Raw genomic sequence first — 25,474 nt, 5'->3', positions numbered from 1 at the left:
ATTTGTCAACGTTGATAATCTTTGCTGACGGATATTCTTGCTGACGGATATTCTTGCTATCCTTGACCGGGTATACTGGAGACATTTTATGTCCGGCGGAAATTAGTTTTTTTTTTTTAAATAGATATATTTGGGATTTCAATCAAAGATCCCAACATCTATCACATTCTTTTTCAGACCAACATCACAATTATTACAAAAGAGCTACACTTAGTATCTAACACAAGTAGAAAGGACGTGTACATAAATGAATCGATGAAATTATAAATTAAAAGCAACAACCACAAGTTCAACTCAAATGCTTAAGAATAGTCTTACATGAATTAAGGACTAATATATATGTATATATATTTGGGATTTCAATCAAAGATCCCAACATCACATTCTTTTCCAGGCCAACATCACAATTATTACAAAAGAACTACACTTAAGAGTCTGGTTCCTCTATAACCGGTACAGAGATGAATCTCTGTAACTATGTTATTGCACTGTTAGATCGTCTCGAAATACACGCATTTGCCTCAACCTCGACATCTGTGTGTTATGTATTTCGGCACAGATCTAACGGTGCAATAACACGGTTACCGAGATTCATCTCTGTACCCGGTTAGAGAGGAACCGGACTCTACACTTAATATCTAGCACAAGTAGAAAGGATATGTAACAAAAATGAATCGATGAAATTATAAATTAAAAGCAACAACACAAGTTCAACTCAAAATGTTTAAGAATAGTCTTACATGAATCAAGGACTATAAGTCTAAAAGAAACTTTCTAAACCAATTTATCACTTACAAAGCTAACACCAGCAAACGTACTGTACAACTTTTAAAGTGGAGGAAAAAACAGAAGAAGGAATTGGAAGGACACTTTTGAAGTTAATCTTCAAGTTCGTTAGTGATTTAAAATGGGAAAAAAAAACAATTGGGTGGTGGTGGCTTTTAACTCCTTAATAGGCAACATAGAATATTGGTGCAGGAACAAACTAGGCACTAGCAGAAGCATTGAGTGAGGGTGCGTAGGAACATCAGTTCTTTGTTATTGCTGGATAATTGTGAATTAGGAAACAGGTGCGTAGGAATTGAACATTAGATCTTAGTTATTGCTGGATAATTGTGGATTAGGAAACATACGCCATATAGAGGAAGCCAAGTCCAAGTCCCAACAATCATAGAAGTTAGAACTTTTATCAAAAAATTAAAGAAAAATGATGATATAAAAAAAAAATGTATAAATACTATGCCTTTCAGATAAACATAAACATAAAGCTGGACATCGCAACAACTAGGCTATCATGTATTCATTCATGTGTACAAACTACCAATAGGGTCCAACAAATAGCTGGTCCAATACAGCAAACTAGGAAGAATCCAAAGACCCTAGCTATGTGTGGGGCTCTATTTGTAACATTTTTCTGTTTTCCCATTGAAAAGTTGAAATATCTCTCTGAGGATCGGATGAAGGAGATATAGTTTCAATAAGCAGGAGAAGAAGAAGCTCCTTTGAAGATTAAGAAATTGAGCGTCTCCAAGGCAAAATATATGAAAGTCCCTTGAGAATGAGTGAAAAAACAGCCAAAGTTGGAACCCACCACACATTGCCAACCTGTCCCATATCTCATATCGAATTCCTGAATAAGATAAGAACCATAAAAAATTCAAGGAAATTTTAGAGAAAAAAGCATATCAAAAAAATAAAAATAAATTTTTTTTATGGATTGTTTCCAGTTTACAATAGCCAACCTTCTTGATATATGCTGCAATGGATTTGCAGTCTAAAACATCATAGACATCAAGTGCTTGAGAAGCTGAAGTCATGGCATGCATCTGCATTTTAATTGGCATATCTGTGTCCTCAACCAAAGCTTTTCCTTCCAACATCTTCTCTGCTATTCTCCCTCCCCACCTTTTCTCCCTACCTCTATGTTAAAAAATAAGATAACCCCACTAAAAATTTGCCCTCTCTTTCTTGAAGAATGAAGACCCAGATTGGATTCCTTCTAGCTAGTTCGTTGTATTTATTCCAAATGCAGCCTGCATGCTGTTCCTTTTCTGTGTGTGCCAATGCCTCTTTTCCAAATGTAAAGGAGGTTAGGAAAGTATAGATTTAATGCAAATGTGAACTTTCAGGTCGGCACGTAATCCAACCTTTTTGGACCTTTATTTTTCTGTTTTTCTTCAAGGAGAACTTTAAGGACGTTTCAGCAGTATTTATATAGTAGCACTTTTGTTTCCCTTGTCAAATTCAAGAAGATAATGATGTTAAGGATAGAGATGCTGTGGCAGAAATTAAAAGCCAGAGTTTATCGGATTTGAATCTAGGAATTCTCATTTATAAGAAAATTTAGGTATATATATATATATTATAAATGTTTTGAAGAGGCCCGAGGGGCGTAAATTTAGGTAAATCCATCTAAGAAAACCGTATTATGGTTTTGAAGTTTTGACTGTTGACTATTGAACGGAGGAATGGAATATAGTTGTTTGTTGTTTGGCCTGCCACTTTAAGCATGGAATATAGTTGTTATATTATAGATGGCCGTCGGCATAGAGAGCCATGGGACTCACTTTTTATCCGTTTTTATGGGAATTGGGAGCCATCTATATTATAGATGGATCTATGTGTGTGTGTGGAGGCTCTAAAGATTTGTAAAAGTCACTAGTGTGTTAGTAATTTGTTAGAAAAATGGCTAGATATAAAGATCCACACTCCCAAATTTTATACAAAAATTTCATTACCGCACCTTCTAGTTTAATTACTAGGTTGTATGTACTCTTGCACCCCGAGACATTGAATTCTGATTCTGTCCATGGTAGCCATTGGACTCAATCTTAGAAGCACACAATTAACAAGTAATTATATCTCTCCGAGTGCTCCATCTATCTATATGGTAATATCTAATCATTTTCAAATCCAATTATAGGAACAATTAGAATTACAAAATTACGTGTTGTTGGCATTGGCATTGGCATTGGCATTGGCATGTCTCGTTACTGACTTGCTGTCGTCATTTCAAGAGCTAATAATAATGTTTTAATTGCCTTTGGTTGTGTCAATTTGTTATGGGGGTTAATTTGTCTAAATCATCCACGTTTGTCACCAGTTTATAATAAATCCTCTACATTTATAAACATCACGATTCCTTTCTCCTCCCTGCGCTGTCTAACTTCTATCCTAATTCCGTTAGTATTCTAAAATTACCCCTAAAAATAGTCGTTATTACATTTTGTTTTTTCTATTTACACTTTTAAAAAGAGCTATTGTTAAATACCCGTTATACTCTTGGTTTATGGATAATTTTGGTATTAAGTGAAATACCAACAGAACTGGAATACAGACGGCGCGGGGGGAGAAGGGAATCGTAATGTTTACAAATGTGGGAGGTTTATTATAAATTGGTGACAAATGTGGAGGGTTTAGACCAGGGTCGAAAATATCAGTCAAAAAATCGATTTTTCGCCGATATTTATCATTTTCTTAGCCTACCGACTTTGAAACCTTCGAAATATCAGCTCCGAAAATTAAATTAATTTTAAACCGATATAAAGATATATATCTGCGATATATTCTGACATATTTTGACATAATCGATATATATCGTTTGGCTTGGTTGGACAGTTTGATTTTTGACTGATTTTGTTGATTGTTGATCAATATATCCCGATATATATCGGCGATATTTCCGATATATCCTGATTTTTCGATTTTTTTGAATATTATCACCAAAATGGGCAAAAACGATATATCAAACCGATTTTTCAATTTTTCTGATATATATCGGTTTTGGGAGTGTAATGCCCATATTTAAAATACATATTTATTCATTAATTAATTAATTTAATTATTTATTTATTTAAAAATTCGCTGGATTGGATTTGGGATATGTGGGCCTGATTTCTGGGCCCGAGTCTGTGTTGGGCTTAGGTTTCAAACCCGAGTATATATTCATATTTTTCTAGAGAATAGGGTTTTAAGATAAAAATAAAATAAAAATGGAGGCGGCTCGTTTGCTAGAGGGTTGGAGCGTGACGATTTGGACTAGGAGAGATTCATGGAGCTTTTGATTAAGTGACTAATTATGTTTTTTTTTCTTTTTATCGAAACTAGAGTTTTACGTCTACGAATAAAAACATTTACGGTCGAGTGTTTCCGACCAGTTTTTATAAGTATTTATTTATGCCGATATCTTTTAGTTTTTATTGAAACTGTTGAAATTCTTAATGGAACTGTCGAACTGTACTGTGATACTGTGGTGGTGTGGTTTTTATTTGAACTGTGGTATTGTGCTATTTGGTGGTTGAACTGTCAAACTATGATACTGTTGTTGTGTAGGCAGTTTTTATTTTGATTTGGTTGATGTCGGGGGACGTCGAGATCAAAATTTGGAACTGTCGAAGCTTGGAGGTCGTTAATGGCTGCGAGCCAAAACAAACAGTGGTTCTGTATACGGTTTGGAACTGTTTGTATTTTATTTGAAACTGTTAGTATATTCTACTCTTGTTGTGTGGATGGAATTATTGATTTATGATTGGGGATGATTTGGTGCTAGAGAATGGGTTCTGTCGAAGCTTGGGGAAGTTGTTAATGGCGGCGCGAGTCAGAAATCGTTAGGACTAATAATCGAAGTTTGCAGGTGGTCATAATCTAGGTGTTTGGGGTTGAACCAACAATTGGGGGTAGTGAGTGAGTGTTGGAGAGTGCTGTTGAAGCTTGGGACAAAGCTTGAATAGGTGTTAATGGCGGTCGGGGTCGAATTTCGGAGGTGAGGGGAATTGGGTTTTGTGAGTATCGAAAGTTAGGGTTTTTAGAGAGGAGTCAAACCCGGGTGAAAGATAGGTGATAGGTGAGGGTGGCCGGTGGCAGAAATGGAAGTGGTGGAGGAGAGAGTTGCTGGAGGGAGAAGATGACCTGTCTTGGGTCAGTTGGGCTTGTGCCTTAGCTAGTTTAAGTTGTTGGGCCGAGCTCTATTTTGTTTATTTGGGCCCGATTCTATTTGGGTTGGTTGGGCCAGTTCTATTTTGTTTCTTTGGGCCCGGTTTTAGTTGTTTGGTTGGGCGAGTTCTATTTTGTTTTTGGGTCAGACCACTTTAGTTTTCTTTGGGCCGAACCAATTAAAGTGTACGGCCAATTTCAAGTTTGTTTTGGGGCCGGGTTCTAAGGTTTGGGTTTGGGCTCGGCTAGTTGGGTCCGGACCATTTCCTTAGTCATGAGCCCATGAGCCATGCACCTTTTCCCTTAGCTATGAACCATGGCTATGACCCTGAACCTGTTGAACATGGAAACGACAGTTTGACTTTGACAATGACAGGTTGACTTTGACATTGACCGTTGATCATTGACCGTTGACCGTTGACTGTGGAATGTTGACTTTTTCCAGATTTTCACATATTTAAGAATATGAACAAATGTAGTAATAAAATATTGTTGAAAAGTGTCTAATTTTGTTTGTCATTATCTAATTAAGATTTGACATGAGTAGTGTGTAAAGAATATAAATATTGACACGTAACAAGAGGGGAATTCTTATAAGACTTAGATATTACGTTTTTATGAGGATTAAATTATATACGGACTTAGATTTATGGACTTTAGTATTGAGATTTGATGGTGTATTGAGTTCACATAAATATATGGAACGAATACATTACATGATTGATTACTATTATGAGTTGCTACTTAAATGAATTGTAGTATTTATGAAGGCTTGAGATATTCCATATGGTGTAGTGCAATATATAATTGGCACGTGAAATAATAAGTTTCGAGATTTGATATAGAGATATTTGGATATCGTGCAATAAATAGTATTGGCACGTGATAATGTGGATTGTATTATAACGAGAAACGTTGAGCTTCTGTACAATTAAGTATACTGGCATGAGATAGAATAAGAATTATTCTGATATATAAATGTATGACACTTGAATAAATTACGTAACGAAAATCCTAGAACCTAGCTACCACAACTCATGTGATTTGGCCCTAGTAATGGGCGTATGTGATATGATTGGCCCTTCGGCGTTTGATGAATCTGAATGGCCCTTCCGGGTAAGTAATGTGATTGGCCCTTCCGGCATTTCGGTGAAGTTTGAATGGCCCTTATGGCGAGTATAAATGGTGGCTTGATTATTCCGTTCACAAAATTAGAACGAGACGCGCGATATTTTATGCCAAATAGTGGCGATACTTACATAATGGCTTTCATGTGAGGGTTACCGTGTGCGGCATCCCTTTCGGGGTAGTTACGCACAGAGTGGTTCATTATGTGAGGGGAGGCATGTGGATGTACATGTTCGGCGTTGGGAAGCGATTGTGGTAGTCAGGGAAACTAGGTAAGACATAGATACGACGTGATTTTAGGGACACGCAAAGAAAGCCTTAATTAATATAATTATGGTAATGTCACACCCCGAATTTCGACAGAATTCGGAAAAACATTATTTGTTCCCGACTCTTCGATTTCTGAGGTGTGACGCACTCTCTACTTCCAAAAACCCATAAACAGTTTAAATATGCGGATAATTAAAAACCAATAAAAATTTTAACTTAAACAAAAGTCCTCTTCATTACAAAAATTTGCAAATGAAAATACAAAAAACATTATCTAGACTGAAAATCTATATCACCTTATGGGAAAACAAAACATATCCTGAGATGCAACGCTAATGCAAACCACAAGCAACAACCAATCTTCTTCAACACTAAACCTGTCAAGACTTATCAACTATATTCATTTAATGAACACACCCGATAAACAAACATGCAAATCGGGTCAGCATTATAAAAATGCTGGTGTGAGTAGCTCTAAAGTACAACATATACTTATACCAAATATATACACAATCCATACGGCAGTTAGTTCCTCCACTGAGGCGCTTTAACTTTCCACGACTAATACAACATCCTTAAGTTCAATAACTAAGGCAGGTAGTTCCTCCACTGAGGCGCATTAACTTCCCACTAACCACACAACAAACTATACGCATAATAAATAAGGCATGTAGTTCCTCCATCGAAGCCTTAGGTTCTAACTAAACAAATAACCAACCATGCATATTATATCCGTACCGCATTTCATGCTCAATTACAGAGTGGGTCGTCTCTGCCCAAGTAAGTAGTTTGACCCACCCTTCTGCAAAACCATATACAATCATCCATCTAAAGATATATCATTAACCAATACATTACCATAATTATATTAATTAAGGCTTTCTTTGCGTGTCCCTAAAATCACGTCGTATCTATGTCTTACCTAGTTTCCCTGGCTACCACAATCGCTTCCCAACGCTGAACATGTACATCCACATGCCTCCCCTTACATAATGAACCACTCGATGCGTAACTACTACCTGGGCGGGATGCCGCACACCGTAACCCTCACCGCGAAAGCCATTATGTAAAATCTTTACTATTCGGCATAAAATATCGCGCGTCTCGTTCTAATTTTGCGAACGGAATAATCAAGCCACCATTCGTCTACGATTGCCCAACACATGGGCCAATCAACATCTCATATATATACACCCTACACAAGGGCCAATCATATCACATACGCCCACACAGGGCAAATCACATGAGTTGTAGTAGTCAGGTTCTAGGATTTTCGTTATGTAATTTATTCAGGTGTCATACGTTTATATCTCAGAATCATTCCACTATATCACGTGCAGGTCAATTACCTTATTGCACTAAGCCATAATATTTAGAAATATCTCAATTATATCTCGTAACCCCTTTCATTCTTTCACGTGCCAATATATTATTGCACTACGCCACAATCCCGTGGAAAATATCCACAAATACTCTACTAGCATCTCACAGATAAAAGAATAGAGTGTTTATACATTTATTTCTCCAAAACTATTGTATTTAATATATATATCCCAACATATGATATAATGTCACAATATCAACGTCAAATATTAATTAGATAATGACCACCAAATTTATACAAGCTTCCACAGCATTTTAGCATTTGATTTGTCCATACAATTTACAACATAAAATGTAGCACAATTAAACAGTCCACTGTCCACAATCAAAGCCCAATATATATATATATATATATGTTTTACACACTACTCACGTCAAATTTTAATTAGATAATAACAAACAACGTTATATCATTTTCGACAATATTTTATTACTAGATTTGTCCATATTCTTAAATATGAGAAAACTCTAAAAAAAATCAACATTCCACAGTCAACGGTCAACAGTCAACGGTCAAAGTCAAAGTCAACACGTCATAGTCAAAGTCAAAGTCAATACGTCATAGTCAAAGTCAAACTGTCATTTCCATGTTCAACAGGTTCAAAGTCATAGCCATGGTTTATGGCTAAGGGCAAAGGTGCATGGCTCAAGGGCTCATGACTAAGGAAAATGGTTCGGACCCAACTGGCCAAGCCCAAACCTTAGAACCTGGCCCCATAACAACTAATTGGAAATGGCCCAAACCAAAACAAACTAAAATCGAGCCCAAAAACCAACTAAGGCCCAAGACAAAATAATAGAACTTTGGCCCAACCCCACTAACTAACTTAGTTCCGGCCCAACCAACAAAACTAAGGAATTAGGCCCAAAGCCCAAGCCCAAACCGGTCATCTCCTTCCTCCAGCAGCCTCCACTGCGAATTCCGGCCACCACCAGCCACTACTCGTCACTCCAACCCAAACCGAACCAACTCGGTTTTGCAACCCCATCAAAACCAAACATTTCGATACCCTCCAATCTCGATTCCTCACCTCCATCGCCAGCAGCTTCTCCTCCACCACCAGCCCCCACTAATCGGCCACCACACACCACCCTACACAAACCCACCGAAAATGATCAGGGGAAAAACCCCAACCACTTTAACAAAAGCGAAAACTTCAATTATTGAATTCCCAATCTTCACCAAAACTAGATCTGGGAAATTTCTTTCCGCCATTAATGGCTTCTCCAGGCTTCGACAGCCCTCCTCCCGACGTCAAAACACATACCTGACACTTCCCAACAACAACCAATCCTAAACCAATAACCAATATCACAACTAAAAGAGTTCAATCAAATCAAAAGGATTTCGTTCTTTTTTTTTTCCTCTGGGCGACGCCATTAGTGCCTGTTCAAGCTTGAACAGAGCTTCAATAGTTCAATACAATTTACAGGCAATACTATCGGTATCGGTGGGGCTTTAGCCACCATCACTACTACAGAATGACACTTATACCACTGTTTTTAAGTGTGGTATAAATATATTTACCACTGTTATACAACCGTGACAATAGGTGGTGTGGTATATAATAATAGCAAAAATGTGGTATATATGTTTAACGGATACCACGGTTTTTCAAAGAACCGTGGTTTGTATGCCCATTATATACCACGGTTGTCAACAGAACCGTGGCATATAAGCTATTGAAACCGTGGTTTATATTAGTGTATGTGTTATAATACCGTGGTATATAGTTATACTAAACACTACGGTTTATGCCAAACCGTGGTATATATATATATATATATATATATATATATATATATATATATATATATATATATATTTTTTTTTTTAATAATAATGCTAGTAACAGTCTTCCACTTAAAAACCGAACCTGCATAACAAAATTTACACAGCCTGCCTACATACAACATTTCCATCTTCCCAACAAATTCCAAAATGTACAATAAACTATCAAACATTGCAAAAAAAGATAATAATAATAATAAAACTTCCATTAATTTTTTTGAGTGCACTAAGAAAACAAACTTCAAATTCCTTTTCATAAATTAAAATGTAAGACTCATAAATTAAACCGAGGGGTCCTAACATAGCTAAAACTCATCCTCATTAAACACATTTGAAACACCCCATTTTCTGGATGAACTGAATAATATCGAGTCGAACACCGTCAAGTTCATCTTGCGTGTATATCTCCTTCAGTTCTAAATTTGTTAACTGGATGAGTCAAAGCACAACATGTGGAGTTACTATATAAGAATAAGGCGAAGTCATTGAGCCAAATAAAGTGTTTGTCAAAACTTTCAAATACCTTATTTTCAAATGATCCAGTTGAACAAGCTTCTACTATTTCCCTCATAAACTTCATTGTATAATACCCACACTCTCTGCCACCTGGTTGATATGGGCCCTAACATATAGACTCACAACATATGTAAACATATACTTTTCAAAAAAAAAGACAATAATGTGTAGGATTTGTTTACCTTTGATCTTGTCCCCCACTTCAAATGAACTTCGTTTCCCATCAACCCTTTGCAATGTGAGGACCGCACTTCACAATAAGATAAATGCAAAACATTTAATTCACAAGGTTTAGAGACAACCAATAGAAACTAAGCTACGTTCTATTAAAGCGAAACATGATTCACTCCCACATAGTTTGTACATACAAGGTTTTCACCTCACACATGGTCGCCAAGAGGTTTGAGAATAGATGCATTGAAAGAGAATCGAAGAAACTAGAAAGATTAAAGCAAAACACCACCGGTAATAGAGGTAAACAAGTAGGTCCCTCATCGACGATTTACTCCATCCATAAATTAACATTTTTTTATGGTAAAGATGCACTACACCATAACAGCTTATTTGTAACGGATATATATCCGTTACAAAAAATATTAGTAACGATTATTTTCCGTCGACACAAAAGCGTGACAAATATTAGTAACAAATATTAGTAACGGTTATAAAGTGTTAGCAAATTTACCAACGGTTAACAAATGTTACTAAAATTAATTTCAGCAACACTTATCAACCGTTAGTAAATTATTAGTAACGGTTATTAATTTTGTTCTTAATTCATTTCCAACAAATAAAAGTGTTAGTAATTTTCATATCTAACGGATACGTAACCGTTACTTATGCTTCCATTAGTAACGGATACACAACCGTTGCTAAATTTGGAAACATTTGAAAAAAATATATTTAAATATTATGGCCCCAATCGTTCCTGCCACCTACTTCTAGCATACATATATCACACATATTATACACAATCTATCCATCCCACTAAAAACTTAAACTTACACTTGGGTATAATAACGAGAAAGAAAACACTTAAACCAAACATACTCCATAATTCATTCATAACTCGCAAGTCTTAACTTTGATTACATTTTATTCAACAATTAGATAATAACCAAAAATATAATAACTCATTAAGTCTTTTGTAAAAAAAAATACATAGATAGAATAAGTCCTAATAGCTCTAAAACAAAACCTTTTGATCTCTCACATTGTCTTTCCTCTAGCAATCATAAAAGTCGTCGACACCTGCAACCATACCAATGACACCAAAAAGAAATTAAGAAAATAGAGAGGATCGATACATAGTAATAAGTAAAATTTGTGTAAATTAGATTCATAAAAATAAGACGTTAAGAAACTATAAAATATGCGTAATAGATAAAATGGGTTTAATCTAGAAACAACTCGATGAAATCTAAATTACGTTAGTATTGAAGTAAACAAAGGAGGTCCTAACTAATAAAATAGTTTATATGTCATTCAAAAATTTAATAACTTCCAAGAGAACCAACATTTCCTAACATACAAGAACTTAACAGATAAACTATAGAGGTTCTTTAAATGAAATTGCAAAATAGTATCTACTATTTCCACTAATAGGTAGCAAGACATGTAACTATGTAAGATATGGAAGGATCATCGACATTTTGAACCCCACACAAAAACTTCGGGTTATGCATATCCACATACCAAAGCAAGATTTCTATTTAAAGTTTGCACTTATAAACATAATTTATAGTAGAGTTTAATTAGTGTTAAAAGATGAATATTCACTCCTAGCATTAATTACATACCAACCCATAAAGATCAACACCTCATCTTCAATTGTATGCAAGTGGTAAGAGTTCTCCTTCCTAAAAGTAAATATCTAAATCTTAGCTGGAAAAGAGTTTTACTATAATATGGTGATACCACACCACTAAACATACCAATTAACATTCAATTCGTTAAACTTAACTGCCTTGAACAATCCATATACCCAACACTTTAAACTAGTGAGAAACAAGCTCTTATGACAAATAACTTAAGGAGGAAATTAACTTAATTACTCTTTTTAAATATAAACACTATTTAAAGTATCAAAGTGAAATTAACTACTTACCCAGGGGTACATCTTCATTGAAGTGTGAAGTTGGTAAGAAAAATAATTGAACAAGAAACCAAAGAGGGTAGGAACCTTGGGCAACCATAGTCCAATAAACTTAGCTCTACAAGGTAACAACCTAGGAACTCTAATTGTAGACGGAGGACTGCAAAAAGCACATAACTCATTTATTAATCCAAACATCCACAAGGACTACAAGGAAGCATAACAAGTAGATATTCAAAAAGTGTGACCGGCGTGCTTACTTCACAATCCCTTGTGCAGTTCTTGTAAACCTCCACAAGAAAGTCTTTATCGTGGGATTTCCCATCTCAAAATTTAGGAACTTAAATATGTTTGTTTTCATCTTTACTACCTGTGAACAAAACATAAAGCATTTGCAAATTTAGATGACATTGAAACACAAATAACAAGCGAACAAATGAGGTTGAGATGCACAAGGGCGAAAGGATTTACCTCTTGCTTGGTGTAAGTATTGTTATCTGTTATATTGACAAAATCTTCAACATGAGGGGGACTGATCTCTTCATATTTTCCTTATTAAAAATAACGGCAATAAAATTACAGTACAATTCAATCAATAATACAATCTAGAGAACAATAAAAGGAGTGAGTTTATCATTTTTACGAGGGGCATGCAAGAAACACCAAGAAGCTGAAGTTTATGCCGGTTAATTTCAAAGATGGATATCTATCCAAGTAGGAGATGGTAAGATAAAGTTTATCAGACACAAGTTTGTATTCCTCGGCAACTTCAACTAGCTAATCAACTAGAATACTACGCATATGAGAAGTAATATCTTTCTGAACCTTCTCAACGTCTTCTAACTTACGGCTAAAGAACCCGATAAGAACTAGTGTTTTGAACACTAAAACACGCATGACTAACTACACGTGTAACTAGCTTACAAGGTTTCTAAGGTTTATATCATGTGTTTTTTTAGCCTTTTCGACAGGCAGTCCAGCTTCATACAAATTCAGGAGGTTTTGCTCAATACCTCCAAGCCGTCACTTGTTCCAGGCGCTCAGCTTTTCCTTCGTGAAACTTCAATTCATGCCGGGAGAAAGTGGTGTTACACTGCAGATTACTTATCCCATCTACCTGAACTCCTCTAAAAGAAGCTTTTCCTTTGTGAAACTTCAAATCCCAACTGCAGAAAAGTGGTGCCAAACTGCAGACTTTACTCATCCCTCGCGCTGAAGCTACTCTATAGGAAATAGGACAACTGCTACTTCTTTCTTGAACCTCCCTCCCCATATAGTTCATTCCACTGCCTCAACTCGCTCATTATAGAACCCTCAGCTGCAAAACTAGCAGCAACCTGCGACATGAAAATTTTCTATGTTCAAGCCAAACAATTCAACGCACTAGAAAGGCAAATCAGTCCTCTTAAAATTGCGCCAAAAACAACACAAATTTTCGACGATGCACAATCCTTAAGTCCAACAACCTGAGGAATTTAGTTCTTTGATGAGTTATTGAGTTTGATCCACCATGTTAATTCCAAAAAACTAAAAATAATTATATTATAATTGTAACATCAACAAAAGCCTAAATCCACCAATTAATCTAACAGAAACATGTACATGATCTGGATTTACAAAGAAATTAAATTGGGCATAATTTTTTTTATGAAGAAGTCGAGTACTTAGTAAATTAGCATAAACCCGAAAATACATTCTTTGTAGTTGGTCACAAAAAGAAACAATTGATATATATATAAGGCGTGAAACATGCACCGTGAGTGAGATACAACTCCACTACATTACCCGATTCTTTGCACCTTCATATCTTCGATGTTTAAGGGCACGAGGAAAATTTCTATGTCCTTTTTCTTGTCGGGTGTATTTGAAGCCTCTTCGAAGTTCCCCGTTCCTCCTCAACTCTCTCGTTTTTTTTTCTCTCCTGCAAAGAGAACGAAGTTTTAGATAGGAATTCAAGTTTGAATCTTAGTAATAAAAACACAAAAAGAAAGAGTGAAGAGAACATTTTCCTATGAAATAGAAATGTGGAGAAAATTACCAAATCTTTTAGTCTCTCCCGTTGAATAAATTCCCTAACAGGCGATAAAAACGCCATCGCACCACGTGGTTACATTTTCAACAAGTTTCATCAAAAGTTAACTTTAGCTGCCAACATATAAAATTATAAACTCCAAGAACAAACATACGGACACGGAGGTCGCTTCCATGGTATCCTTCTATCACGGTTGCAAGCTCCTTGAAATCTACTCCTTTGACCTTCTCCTTCCGACAAAAAAGTGTTTCCGGGATTTTTTCTCTGTTCTCCGAGAATGGGAGACCAACCATAATTCTGTAAACATCAAGCATTAAAATTCAGGCATGTGCAACTTTTTCATCACAACACATTTGATTAAGTTATCCTAATAATTAACAGCACCAAGAATCAGGATACATTTAACAAATGATATTCAATATTTAAACATTTGTAGACTTGTCATCAACGCTTTTAAACAATTCATTCCTTCTGACAACTTTGCACTTGTGATTGTAATCACAGGATAGTAGCTAGTGAGTATACTCTGGCCTGTTGTGTACTGCTAACAATTGTCACTGTCAGTCTTTTAACACACAAAACATACCTGCGTTCAAACCACCTTATAATTGCTCCCTCAAGATCAAAAGGCCTATTTGTTGCAGCCAGAACCAGGATCTGCTCACTAGGTTTGGCCAGCAACCCATCCCAGTGGATCATGAAGTCATTCTTGATCTTCCTCATCGCCTCATGCTCCCCCAACTTCGGGTTAAAAGCATACTATCAACCTCATCCACAAAAATAATTGTTGGTGAGCCCTTTACTGCAAGTGAGAAGAGAGCTCCAACGTTCTTTTCATCCTCCCCAAACCATTTTGAAGTGATGGTAGACATGGAAACATTAATGAAGCTTGCTCCTGCCTCATGAGCAATGGCCTTGGCCAAAGATTGTCTTCCCCAAAGCCGGAGGCCCAAACAACAATATTCCTTTGCAAGGCTTTAGAAGACCTCCTCCTTTGAAAAGATCCGCCTTCGTAGGGAAGCATAACTAACTCCCCGGTGATTCTTTAATTTCATCTAGAGCCAATATCTGCAAAGGTTACTCCTATCTCATTTGCGGGAATAACCTGCAGTCCGATCCGGCTTCTCAAACTCATTGTCGAGGAACGGAGCGTCTGTTAAACATATCGCGTAACATTTAGCATTATTCAACACTGGGATGGGAAAAAGTAAAATTTGAGTGTCTAAGCTCCATATTGACCTATAATATCATGACCTTAATTAATAGACCATGAAATGAGAGAAATGTGTAGTGACTAAAGCAAACCTATTAGACTAGGAATGACACCACGTTTAGCCATCCGTTAATTGCGTACAATCAGTCTGAATGGTTTGGTTTTAGTGGAATCACACAGGGACCTCATATACTTGCATCAATAGCTAGCGAGAAAATGACCAAATTTATCAAGGGGCGTCAACAAAATACATCATGAACACTGCTAAATTAACTGTTGGAAGTCATAACACTCGGTATCAATTTCTATTAAAAAAGTAGATTTTTAGACCTTAAATTATAATTACTCAAGATAAAAATATTTTGACATGCGCAGGAGTAGGTCTTAAATAAACTCACGTGCCAATATTATAAAACCTTTACTTACAGGAACCTTTGACGAAGAGGACGGAGTATCACCATCCTTCTTCACCACTGGGACAGATTTCTCTCCTTCGCCTTTGCTTTCAGGAGCAGAATTTCAGTTTTTGATCCAGGTTTCACACCAGTTGCATTTTCCCCTTCAGCTTCCTATAATAAAATCAGATACTGCAATCAGATCTCAAACCTTCAATTTAATGAGAAGCAATGCCATAAGGTTTCTAACATTGAGAACAGATGAGAATTAAAGGAAGTGGTAATCATTCCTTTCTTTTGTCTTATTATAGCTTTTCAGCTTCTCTTGTATTTATCCTCCTGAACTTGTTTGGTTTTCAATTCCCACTTTTGTTACAACTAGCCCACCTGTAAGTGTTAAGGTGGGGGTCACCTCTCTCCAATTCCAACCAAACTCATCCACCAGATACTAGCATACAAGTCTTTTGCTAAGGTGCTTCTATAACTAGCTAAAAGCTTGTATGCTCCCAATATTCACTAAATACACTAGCAATTTCACATACAATTTGTAGTAATTAATTGGGTCTAAGTTTTGCGTACATAATATCGATTAATTCCTATCAACAAAAGCAAGTCTACTAAAAATCTAAGATGATAGTAATAATCTTCAAAGTTATTACCATCCAATTTTGACTCGTTAAATATATTAAATTTTTTTTTTAGATAAATTGTTCTTAAATGAACCAATGATATGCAAATTAAAACTTTGGCGTGATTTGCTAAACTAACTTAAGCTTGTAAATCGGTATTAAGTTTATTTAAGTTACACAAAGTTAAAAGCGTTAACACAAGAAGACCAACAATAACAATAGACTATGCACCAACACAAGTATCCCATAATTTGAAAGAAACACCCGTCTCGAAATCCAAAACTTCACTTCAAGAACAAAGTTTAGTACATAATTCAAAACCCAAGGTGATGAGATTCAAAATATACTGATTTCATTAATTAAATAAACTATTAATCGACATCAAAGTGAATGAAACAAGCATGAGCAGATTTCTAAAAAATGATACACAATTCAACAAGAAAATCTATCATATAAAGATGCAACCTTTGGTCATGGCTGACAGATTATACAAATCTATTGTTAACATACAACCTAATAATCTTATGTCTGGACAAACCCAAAAGCTTATTCCGATCCTTTTCTGAAAAATGAAACACTGGAAATTGCAAGTAAAAGAGGATTCATCACTAAATAAAGCGTTAAAGAAGAAGTTTTCTTGAGTAGATTGAGCGATTGCTTGTGTAAATGTAACACCCTAGCCAAAACCCTTCTTGTTACAAAGGAGGAAGAAGAGAGAAGATTAAAAAAATGAAGGAGATGATGACGACTTACCTCGATTGGGAAACACAAACGGTAGTCGAGTCGGCGGTTACATCTGCCCTAGCTTACCTCCTCTTTACTTTTCTCTATTGTTATTATTGAAAGGGTTAGAGAGATGGCGAGAATGAAAAACATTCCCCATAGTTTTCACCCAATTTATTTTGTTTTCAATATTTTACTTTTATTTTTGCAATAAGCAACACTTCAAGATCTGTCACAAAATATCAAGTAAATGTTACTAAATAAATCAAACATTTGCCTACAAAATATGTGACGGTTGGTAGCATTTCTAACGGATCAAATGTGTGACAAATATTGTAACGGATGTATAAGTGTTAGTAATCAATTTTACTAAATGTTGCAAATTGAAGTGGTATGGTGTAGTGGATGATAAATTAACATCGTTGGTACATGATCGATTCAGGCGGTTTGTATGTGAAGTCGATGTATCAAAGCCCATATTGCTTATGCAACAGAGAACACAGAGATTAGAGAAGGGTTTAAGTAGTAAGAATTGCAAGAAATTGACTATAATAATGAAATCCAATGTAGACTGCAAATTCCACTAAGAACACCACGAAAAATGACTCCCTACATATTTGCCTCAAGTGTAAATAGAAATACAAGGAATTCTGAAGTAAAGCATACCCCTTTTCCCTCATCCGTGCGCTCCAAGCATTATTTCTATTCGGGCGATCAAGGGTGCCGGTACGCATGTTTGCCTGTAATAGGAGCTCCACTTTGTTTATGAGTGGTTGTGGAACTTATAATTCACAAGGACAAGTAGAAAAACCTACATATTGTTTCAAGCAGAAAAACAAGGCAATAATTCACAAGAACAAGTAGAACAAATTTATAAGACCACCCTCTTAATCTGTTCTACGAAGAAAAAAAAAAAAAAAGCTTTTACGTGAGGATATATATGACTAAGACAAGGAAATAACTTACAGAGCTGTTTTGTTTCTTCTTCTGTGAAATTCAGGTATAAAGTTTTGCTAGAATGTGGGAGTATATATATATAATCAAAGAATAAATCCAGTAGGAATTATGACTTTGCCATTTTCAGCATGAACTTAGGTAAGTTAAAGCTATTTTGCAACAGCAAAATGGAAGGGATGGAACTATCTAGGAAATTATGCATCCTGATCCTTGATACTTTCGGATTCGATATCGAAAGCTACTTTACTAAACATATGAAGAACAGTGACTACTGGCTAGGAAATCTGTAGAACGAATTACAAAGTCTGATTTTTACAACAAAAAACCGACTACTGCGGGTTCTTAAGTAACTAATTAAAGAGAATGGAGTGGTGGACTTATAAACAACTGTGGGTTTGCATGGACTCCATTCTAAATACAAGTAAAACGTATGTAATTAAATAAATGACAAGAGCATGTTTAAACATATAATCCAAACATAATAAAGTAAGATATAAGAGGATTATTATTACCCCAAGAGAAGGTGAGAGAGGGCGATTAGTATCGCCAAAAAGATATCGAAAAAAGGAATCGAGATTAAGACCCTTCCTATGGAAAAGATGTTTGAAGGTGTCAACAACAGATTGAGCTTCTTCTCTAGTAGCATTGACATCACGTTGATACTGAATCAAGAATCTATGAAGATGGTCAACACTCATAATACCATTTTCAGAGTATGTCTCAAAAAGGGTCTTGATTTCTATTGGTGCTTCTGCCACTAAGTATAAAAGCAAAGGAGGCTTCTTTGTAGTCAACCATATTAAACAACAACAATCATACCTTGTACATCATCTCCCCGACCCGATTAATCCCACCAAGAACCTTATATCTTCCGAATGCACGAAATCAACTCTCGAAGCATATATCTTAACACCACCTCCAATGTACAACTTGCCTACACACAAAAACAAAACAAAACAATCAAAAAAGACCCAACATTTAATAAAAGAAAAAAACTTGAGTGGGGCACCTTTTTGGAAATTAGTTTCTACGTCATTATCATCTTGAGTATCAATTCTAATAATCTCACACATATGATCAATCAACCTTAACTCCCAAGTATTCTTCGATTAATCTTATTCTCACTTGCTAATTTAATACGGTTTGTGAAAAGTTCAGTAATTTGCTCTTTCTTGAAACATAAAGGGTTGGATTGAGATTGAAGTGGAGGAGGAGAAACGACAATAATGGATTTGCGGTTAATGGCTGCGCATTACCGCGATGCGCGTTCGAGTTGGTCGTTGTTTGAGAATAATAATGGACTCGTTGGTCCTCCTCCTCCTCCTCGTGTTGGGGTGGTTTTTGGTTTTACTGTCATTGCTTTTGATTTTGAGGTGTGGTCTCGTTTTTCAAGAGAGAGAAGAGGAAATGATTTTGAGTTTTTCAGTGTGTGTTTTTTCCCTCCTCAAAAATTGAATATGAGAAGCTTTTCGGGTTGGGCTTGCGAGTTGGAGGCCCAATTTAATAGACAATGGATTAAATCCATCAACTGTGTATTTTTTTTTGCGTATTTGACTATTTAGCATAAAGTCATAAACCACGGTAGAAAATGGAAAATTTATATACCACCGTTTATGTTTAAGGTAGTGGGGATGTGGAGTACTCTCATCTTTGAAAAAAAAAAACCATGGTATATGGCCCAACTTATCCCACGGTTTTCATGTAACTGTGGCATATACTAGTAAACCAATGACCAAAGAAATTTCCGCCGTGGTATATAAGTATTTCCCACGGTTTTTTAAAGAACCGTGGTATAAACGTTCTTATTGACCGTGGTATATGTGTCATTCTGTAGTAGTGCATGAACAGCGTCTAAGCTTCCCCCAAATCGCGACCACCAATCCGAAATTCACTCACACACAACACAGTATAACATCTTTAAACCATGTACACGACCATGTTTGTTTGGGCTCGCGCCGCCATTAACGGGACCAAATCAAACTTTCGACAGTTCAACATCAAATTTCCAGAGTTTCAAGAGGCAGTTTAACCAATTTTAACAACGACAGGACGAATGATAATAATAGAAAAATGAACGAAAACTTTGAACAGTAAAATTATACATGAAATAAAAACTAATCTACTCACCTTAATCCCAAGCTCCCCGAATCCTCCTAGTCTGAATCATTGGTTCCTACTCCCTAGCAAACCAGCTTCTATCTCTGCCTCCATTTTTATTATTTTTTTTATTCTCTAAAAACCATATTCTCTAGAACAATGTGATTATATACTTGGGTTTGAAACCCAAGCCCAACACAGACTCGGGCCCAGAAACCAGGCCCACATATCTCAAATCCAATCCAACAGATTTTATATAAATAATTAAATTAATAAATAAATAAATATGTATTTTAAATACAGGCGTTACAGGTAATATGTTGGTTAATAATATATCTTTAGATAAATGATTGTATATGGTTTTGCAGAAGGGTGGGTCAAACTAATTACTTGTGCAGGGACGACCCACTCTGTAATTGAGCATGAAATGCGGTAAGTATAGAATATGTTTGGCTGGTCATTAGTTTAGTTAGAACCTAAGGCGCCTCGTGGAGGAACTAAATGCTTTTTTTATTATACGTATGGTTTGTTGTGTGGTTAGTGGGAAGTTAAGGCGCCTTAGTGGAGGAACTACCTGCCTTACTTATTGTAGTTAAGAATGTCGTATTAGTTGTTGGAAGTTAAGGCGCCTTGGTGGAGGAACTAACTGCCTTATGGATTGTGTATGTATATGTATAAGTATATGTTGTACTTTAGAGCTACTCACACCAACATTTTTATAATGCTGACCCGATTTGCATGTTTGCTTATCGGGTGTGTTCATTAAATGAACATAGTTGATAAGTCTTGAGAGGTTTAGTGTTGAAGAAGGTTGGTTGCTGCTTGTGGTTGGCGTTAGCGTCACATTTAAAGATAGGTTTTGTTTTCCCTTGAGGTGAAATAGATTTTCAGTTGAGACAATGTTATTTGTATTTTCATTTGTAATTTTAAATAAAGAGTTATTGAAAAGAGATTTGTAACCTAATCTTATTTGTGAATTTTTGTAATGAAGAGGATTTTTGTTTAAGTTAAAAAATTTATTGGTTTTTAATTATCCGCATATTTAAACAGTTTATGGGTTTTTGGAAGTTGAGAGTGCGTCACACCTCGAAAATCGAAGAGTCGGGAACAAATATTGTTTTTCCGAATTCTGTCGAAATTCAGGGTGTGACAGGGAGGGTCCAAAATATCTTCAAATCCCGAAACTTTCAGCCTTGGTTTTGACAAATTAGCTTTTGTTATGGCGATTCTAGTTCCAAATTTCACAAAAGATTATTCAAACTCAACCAGAATTTCATGTGAGACAATCTAAAGATATTATCACATTCCAACTTCCTCATATATAGCCTAGTTAACATTATTAGACAAAATTTACATCACTATCACAACGAATCAAGAAATTGGGTTAGGGAGTCTGTTTTAGAAAAGTTTATACATAAAATATTGAAAAAAAAATATTTTATAGATTTACTACTATTTGTCTTATTTGTCTTTCTTAAATAGTGAAAACTACTTGTACAAGGACAAAATTTAGATTTTTTGGGCTTTGATTATAACTACCCATGTTTTGTAGAAGTGGACAATTTATTTAGGAGTGCTTCTTCAATGTGCATCACATTGAGTAGACTCAATGAGCACAATTTGTTGCTTTTGATTTGGCATCTTTTTCATTGAGATTTGGGTTTTTGTGAAAATTTTCACTCAAAAAAATTGTCTTTTGTGCAATACATCCTCAACCCTTAGTTTGAGTTGACAAGGGGTGTGGATTGGTGCACATTGAGTGCATTTGACTTTTACCACATTGAATAAAATGCATTTAGTTATTAGGTTTTGTAACCGTTTTATTCTCTTTTTTACTCTTATATAACTACCAAATATTTTCACTAAAAGTAAAGTAATAGAATTTACTTATAACCATCTATCTGTATTTTAATATGCATATAGTGTATCACAAACAAAAACCGCACGTTATAAACTTATACATTTTAAAATGCATTTGATTTATTTATTTTGTGGGTTCATGTAAAGCCCCTATTTTTTTGTACATTATTATTTTTACAGTATTTAGTATTTTTTTATTAGATATTTAATGCATGGTCAATACGCTAGAAATTTTGGTTTGACTTTTATTATAAAAAGAGAAAGGAGGGAAAACAAGAGAATAGTTTTAAAATTTGTATTAAAGAAATTTAGTGTTTTGAATTTTAAGTTTTGGTAGAGATTTTTAATATTTAGAAAGTTTTCAAAAAAGATGTTAATATAAGGTATATAATAAATAGAGTACTTTTAATAGTGAATATTATTCTATATTTATGAATAGAGATATTTGGTAAAAAGAAAAAAAAAATATTAAGGTGAGATAATATGGTAAGAATTCTATTGTTATGGAAAGTTAACTTTTATTCAAAGGAAAGTAATAGAAGGTTTTTAGTTGTTAAGGAAACTAACGTGTAGATAATTTAAAATTATGAAATTGTCTTAGTTTATTTCTTTGTATCTAAATAATATGGTTTCACTTAGAACAAAACAAAAAGAAAAAAAATATATAAAAGTGAAAAGAAATCAAATGAATATTACAAATAATAAGGGAGAAGGAAAAAAAAAAAGATAATGAATAAAGGGAGTATTTATATTATTTGGTGATATGGATTTTACGTTGCGTGGATTCTTTTCTATGATCGTTCTTTCGATGGAAACAACAAAAGGTGAGTAGACCTCACTAATTAGTCATTTCAATTATTTGGTTGTTGATTCCTATATATTACATTCAATTAATTAGAAAACAAATAAATATATGTTACGTATCCTGAAATGTTAAATATTAGTGTATAATTAATAGTCTTGAAACGGTTGTTGTAATTATAAGAGTTCATATTTTATTTGTATGAATCAAATTTAATATTATAAATTACTTATTAACGTTGAATAACGTAAAATAGATAAAAGGAAATGATTAAATTGTATTAGTGAGTAGACCTCACTAATTAGTTATTTATTTATTTATTTGGTTGTTGATTCTCAATTTAATTAAACTGAGAAACAAAGATGCGTGATTTAATTTTATATTGGTACGTGGAATGCTAAATATTAGTTTGTGTGTAGTTGTAGTTGTCATGAAATGGTAGAGATCAATCCCGTTTTACATTTAATTATATGAAGTTAATTAATAGTCTATAGTCCTTACTACCGTTGTATAATATAAAATAAAGGATAAAAGAAGAAAATTGTGTACGTAGTAGTTAACCGATTTGTTTTAACGATGAAATGAATAAATGATAGATTTTCGGATTTATTACAATATATGCATTTGGTGTTGTTTTCGTATGGGAAATAATATTTATTTTGTTAGCACGTGATATGCGTAGAAATGTTGTAATGAGAAATGTATTAAGTGTTAAGACATGTATTTGGTGTTTAAAAAGTGTTTAGAATGGATTACAAATTATTTAGCGCGCATGAATCAAAATGTACGTATATTTTTGGTGTAATATTATAACCTTGTTGAAATGCAATAAAATTATTATGCAATATTTTATAGAGTGATTATGACATTTCGTTGTAAGTTGAAATTTATGTACTAAATATTATTCTCTGTTATATTGTTGTTTGATAATTATATAATTAAATAAATTATCAGTTATATTTTTGAGATGCTACTAAAAGTTATGTAGCGGTTATGGAGATTTGCAATATTTCTGAAGGATTTGTGGTTTAGTGTAATGATTTATTTGGCACGTGAAAGAATGAAAATTGTTATGAGATGTACTGACATATTTCTAAATATTGTGGCTTAGTGCAATAATTTATTTGGCATGCACGTGATAGAGTGAAATGGTTATGAGATACAAATGAATGACATTTGAATAAGTTACGTAACGCAAAATCCTAGCCCCTAGCTACCACAACTCTTGTGATAAATATGAAAGTTGTCTTTTTAAGATAACGTGAATTTAAGGGAACTTGGAGCCCTTGTAGCCAAATGATGGCTTTGATTATCTAGTCACCAATTCAAAACGAGACGCGCGATATGTTATGCCTAGTAAAGGCTTACTCACATAGTTTTGGCATCCGTGTGAGGGTTATCTGGTATGCGACATCCCGCTTAAGATAATTACACACGAAGTGGTTCCATTATATGAGAGAGGTATGCTGATATGCATGTTCGGCTCGATTAAGGGGAGCGATTGTGGTAGACAGAAAACTAGGTAAAACATAGAGACGACGTAATTCTAGAAACTCTAAACAACAATTGTGATGAGATATCAAAGTGTACGTTAAATCTATAATAAATGATTTATTGTGGTTGTGAAATTGGTCATTGAGATTGTTCTTGTTGGTTCAATGAGATGATTGGAATTATGTATATGATATGTTTGTTTTATTGTAATTTATTTTGCATTCACAATGGTTTTATAGAATAGTGGGTTGAATTGATTATTTATGCAGGTGTGACCCACTCTGTTGGTTCAATGTAGGTGTGACCCACTAGTTTAAGTGTAGAGTAAGTTTTAGTTTTGTTATTTTATTATTAGATGCAGTTGATCTAGTACGGTTTGAAGCTAAGGCGCCTCGGTGGAGGAATTAAATGCCTTATTATTATTGAATTGGAAGCTAAGGTACCTCAGTGGAGGAACTACCTGCCTTAATTATTGTATTTAAGAATGTTGTATTATTCGTTGGAAGTTAAGGCGCCTCGATGGAGGAACTAACTGCCTTATTGATTCTGTATATATATGTATAAGTATGATTTGTATTTTATTATGGTTACTCATACCAGCATTATTTAGTGTTGAAATGAATATATATATATACTAATCCTGACCCGATTTGCATGTTTACTTATCGGGTGTGTTTATAAAATGAATATAGTTGATAAGTCTTGACATGATTAGTGTTGAAGAAGGTTGATTGAGGCTTGTGGTTTGCGTTAACATCTCATTACATAATATGTTTTGTTTACCCTTAAGGTGCAATAGATTTTTAGTTGAGACAATATTTTGTATTTTAAGTTGTAATTATAATTAAAGCGTTGTTGAAAGGAAATTTGCAACTTAATCATAATTGTGAACTTTTGTAATGTATAGGACTTTTGTTTATTTAAAAAAAATTATCGGTTTCAAATTATTGGAATAATTAAACGGTTAATGGGTTTTTGGAAGTTGAGAGTGCATCACACCTCAAAAACTGAAGAGTTGGAAACAAATATTGTTTTTCCGATTTTGTCAAAATTCGGGATGTGACAGTTCGACTAACTACTATTAAATGCAATGAGTTGATTTAGGGTGTAATGTTTAGAAGTTTAGGGTTTAGGCTTAGGATCTAGTTTATAGAGA

The 25,474-nt window shown here is 34.7% G+C and overlaps 1 protein-coding gene and 1 pseudogene across 1 annotated transcript; both read right to left on the bottom strand.

Moving 5' to 3' along the window:
* Positions 1-1,211: 1,211 nt before the first annotated feature.
* LOC147511301 (dynein light chain LC6, flagellar outer arm-like protein) lies at positions 1,212-2,274 on the bottom strand. The gene is made up of 2 exons (XM_086603011.1): positions 1,743-2,274; positions 1,212-1,630 (listed from the first exon to the last, which is right to left on the bottom strand). The coding sequence occupies exons 1-2, from the start codon at positions 1,878-1,880 to the stop codon at positions 1,475-1,477; spliced, it is 294 nt and encodes a 97-aa protein (XP_086459137.1). The 5' UTR covers positions 1,881-2,274; the 3' UTR covers positions 1,212-1,474.
* Positions 2,275-12,142: 9,868 nt separating this feature from the next.
* On the bottom strand, positions 12,143-13,122 carry LOC147511300 (cyclin-A3-2-like; annotated as a pseudogene).
* Between the last annotated feature and the right edge of the window lie 12,352 nt (positions 13,123-25,474).

This window comes from Coptis chinensis, chromosome 3 (assembly GCF_015680905.1).
Source record: "Coptis chinensis isolate HL-2020 chromosome 3, ASM1568090v1, whole genome shotgun sequence".
Lineage (NCBI taxonomy): Eukaryota > Viridiplantae > Streptophyta > Magnoliopsida > Ranunculales > Ranunculaceae > Coptis > Coptis chinensis.
This window is presented reverse-complemented; position numbering and strand designations above follow the sequence as displayed.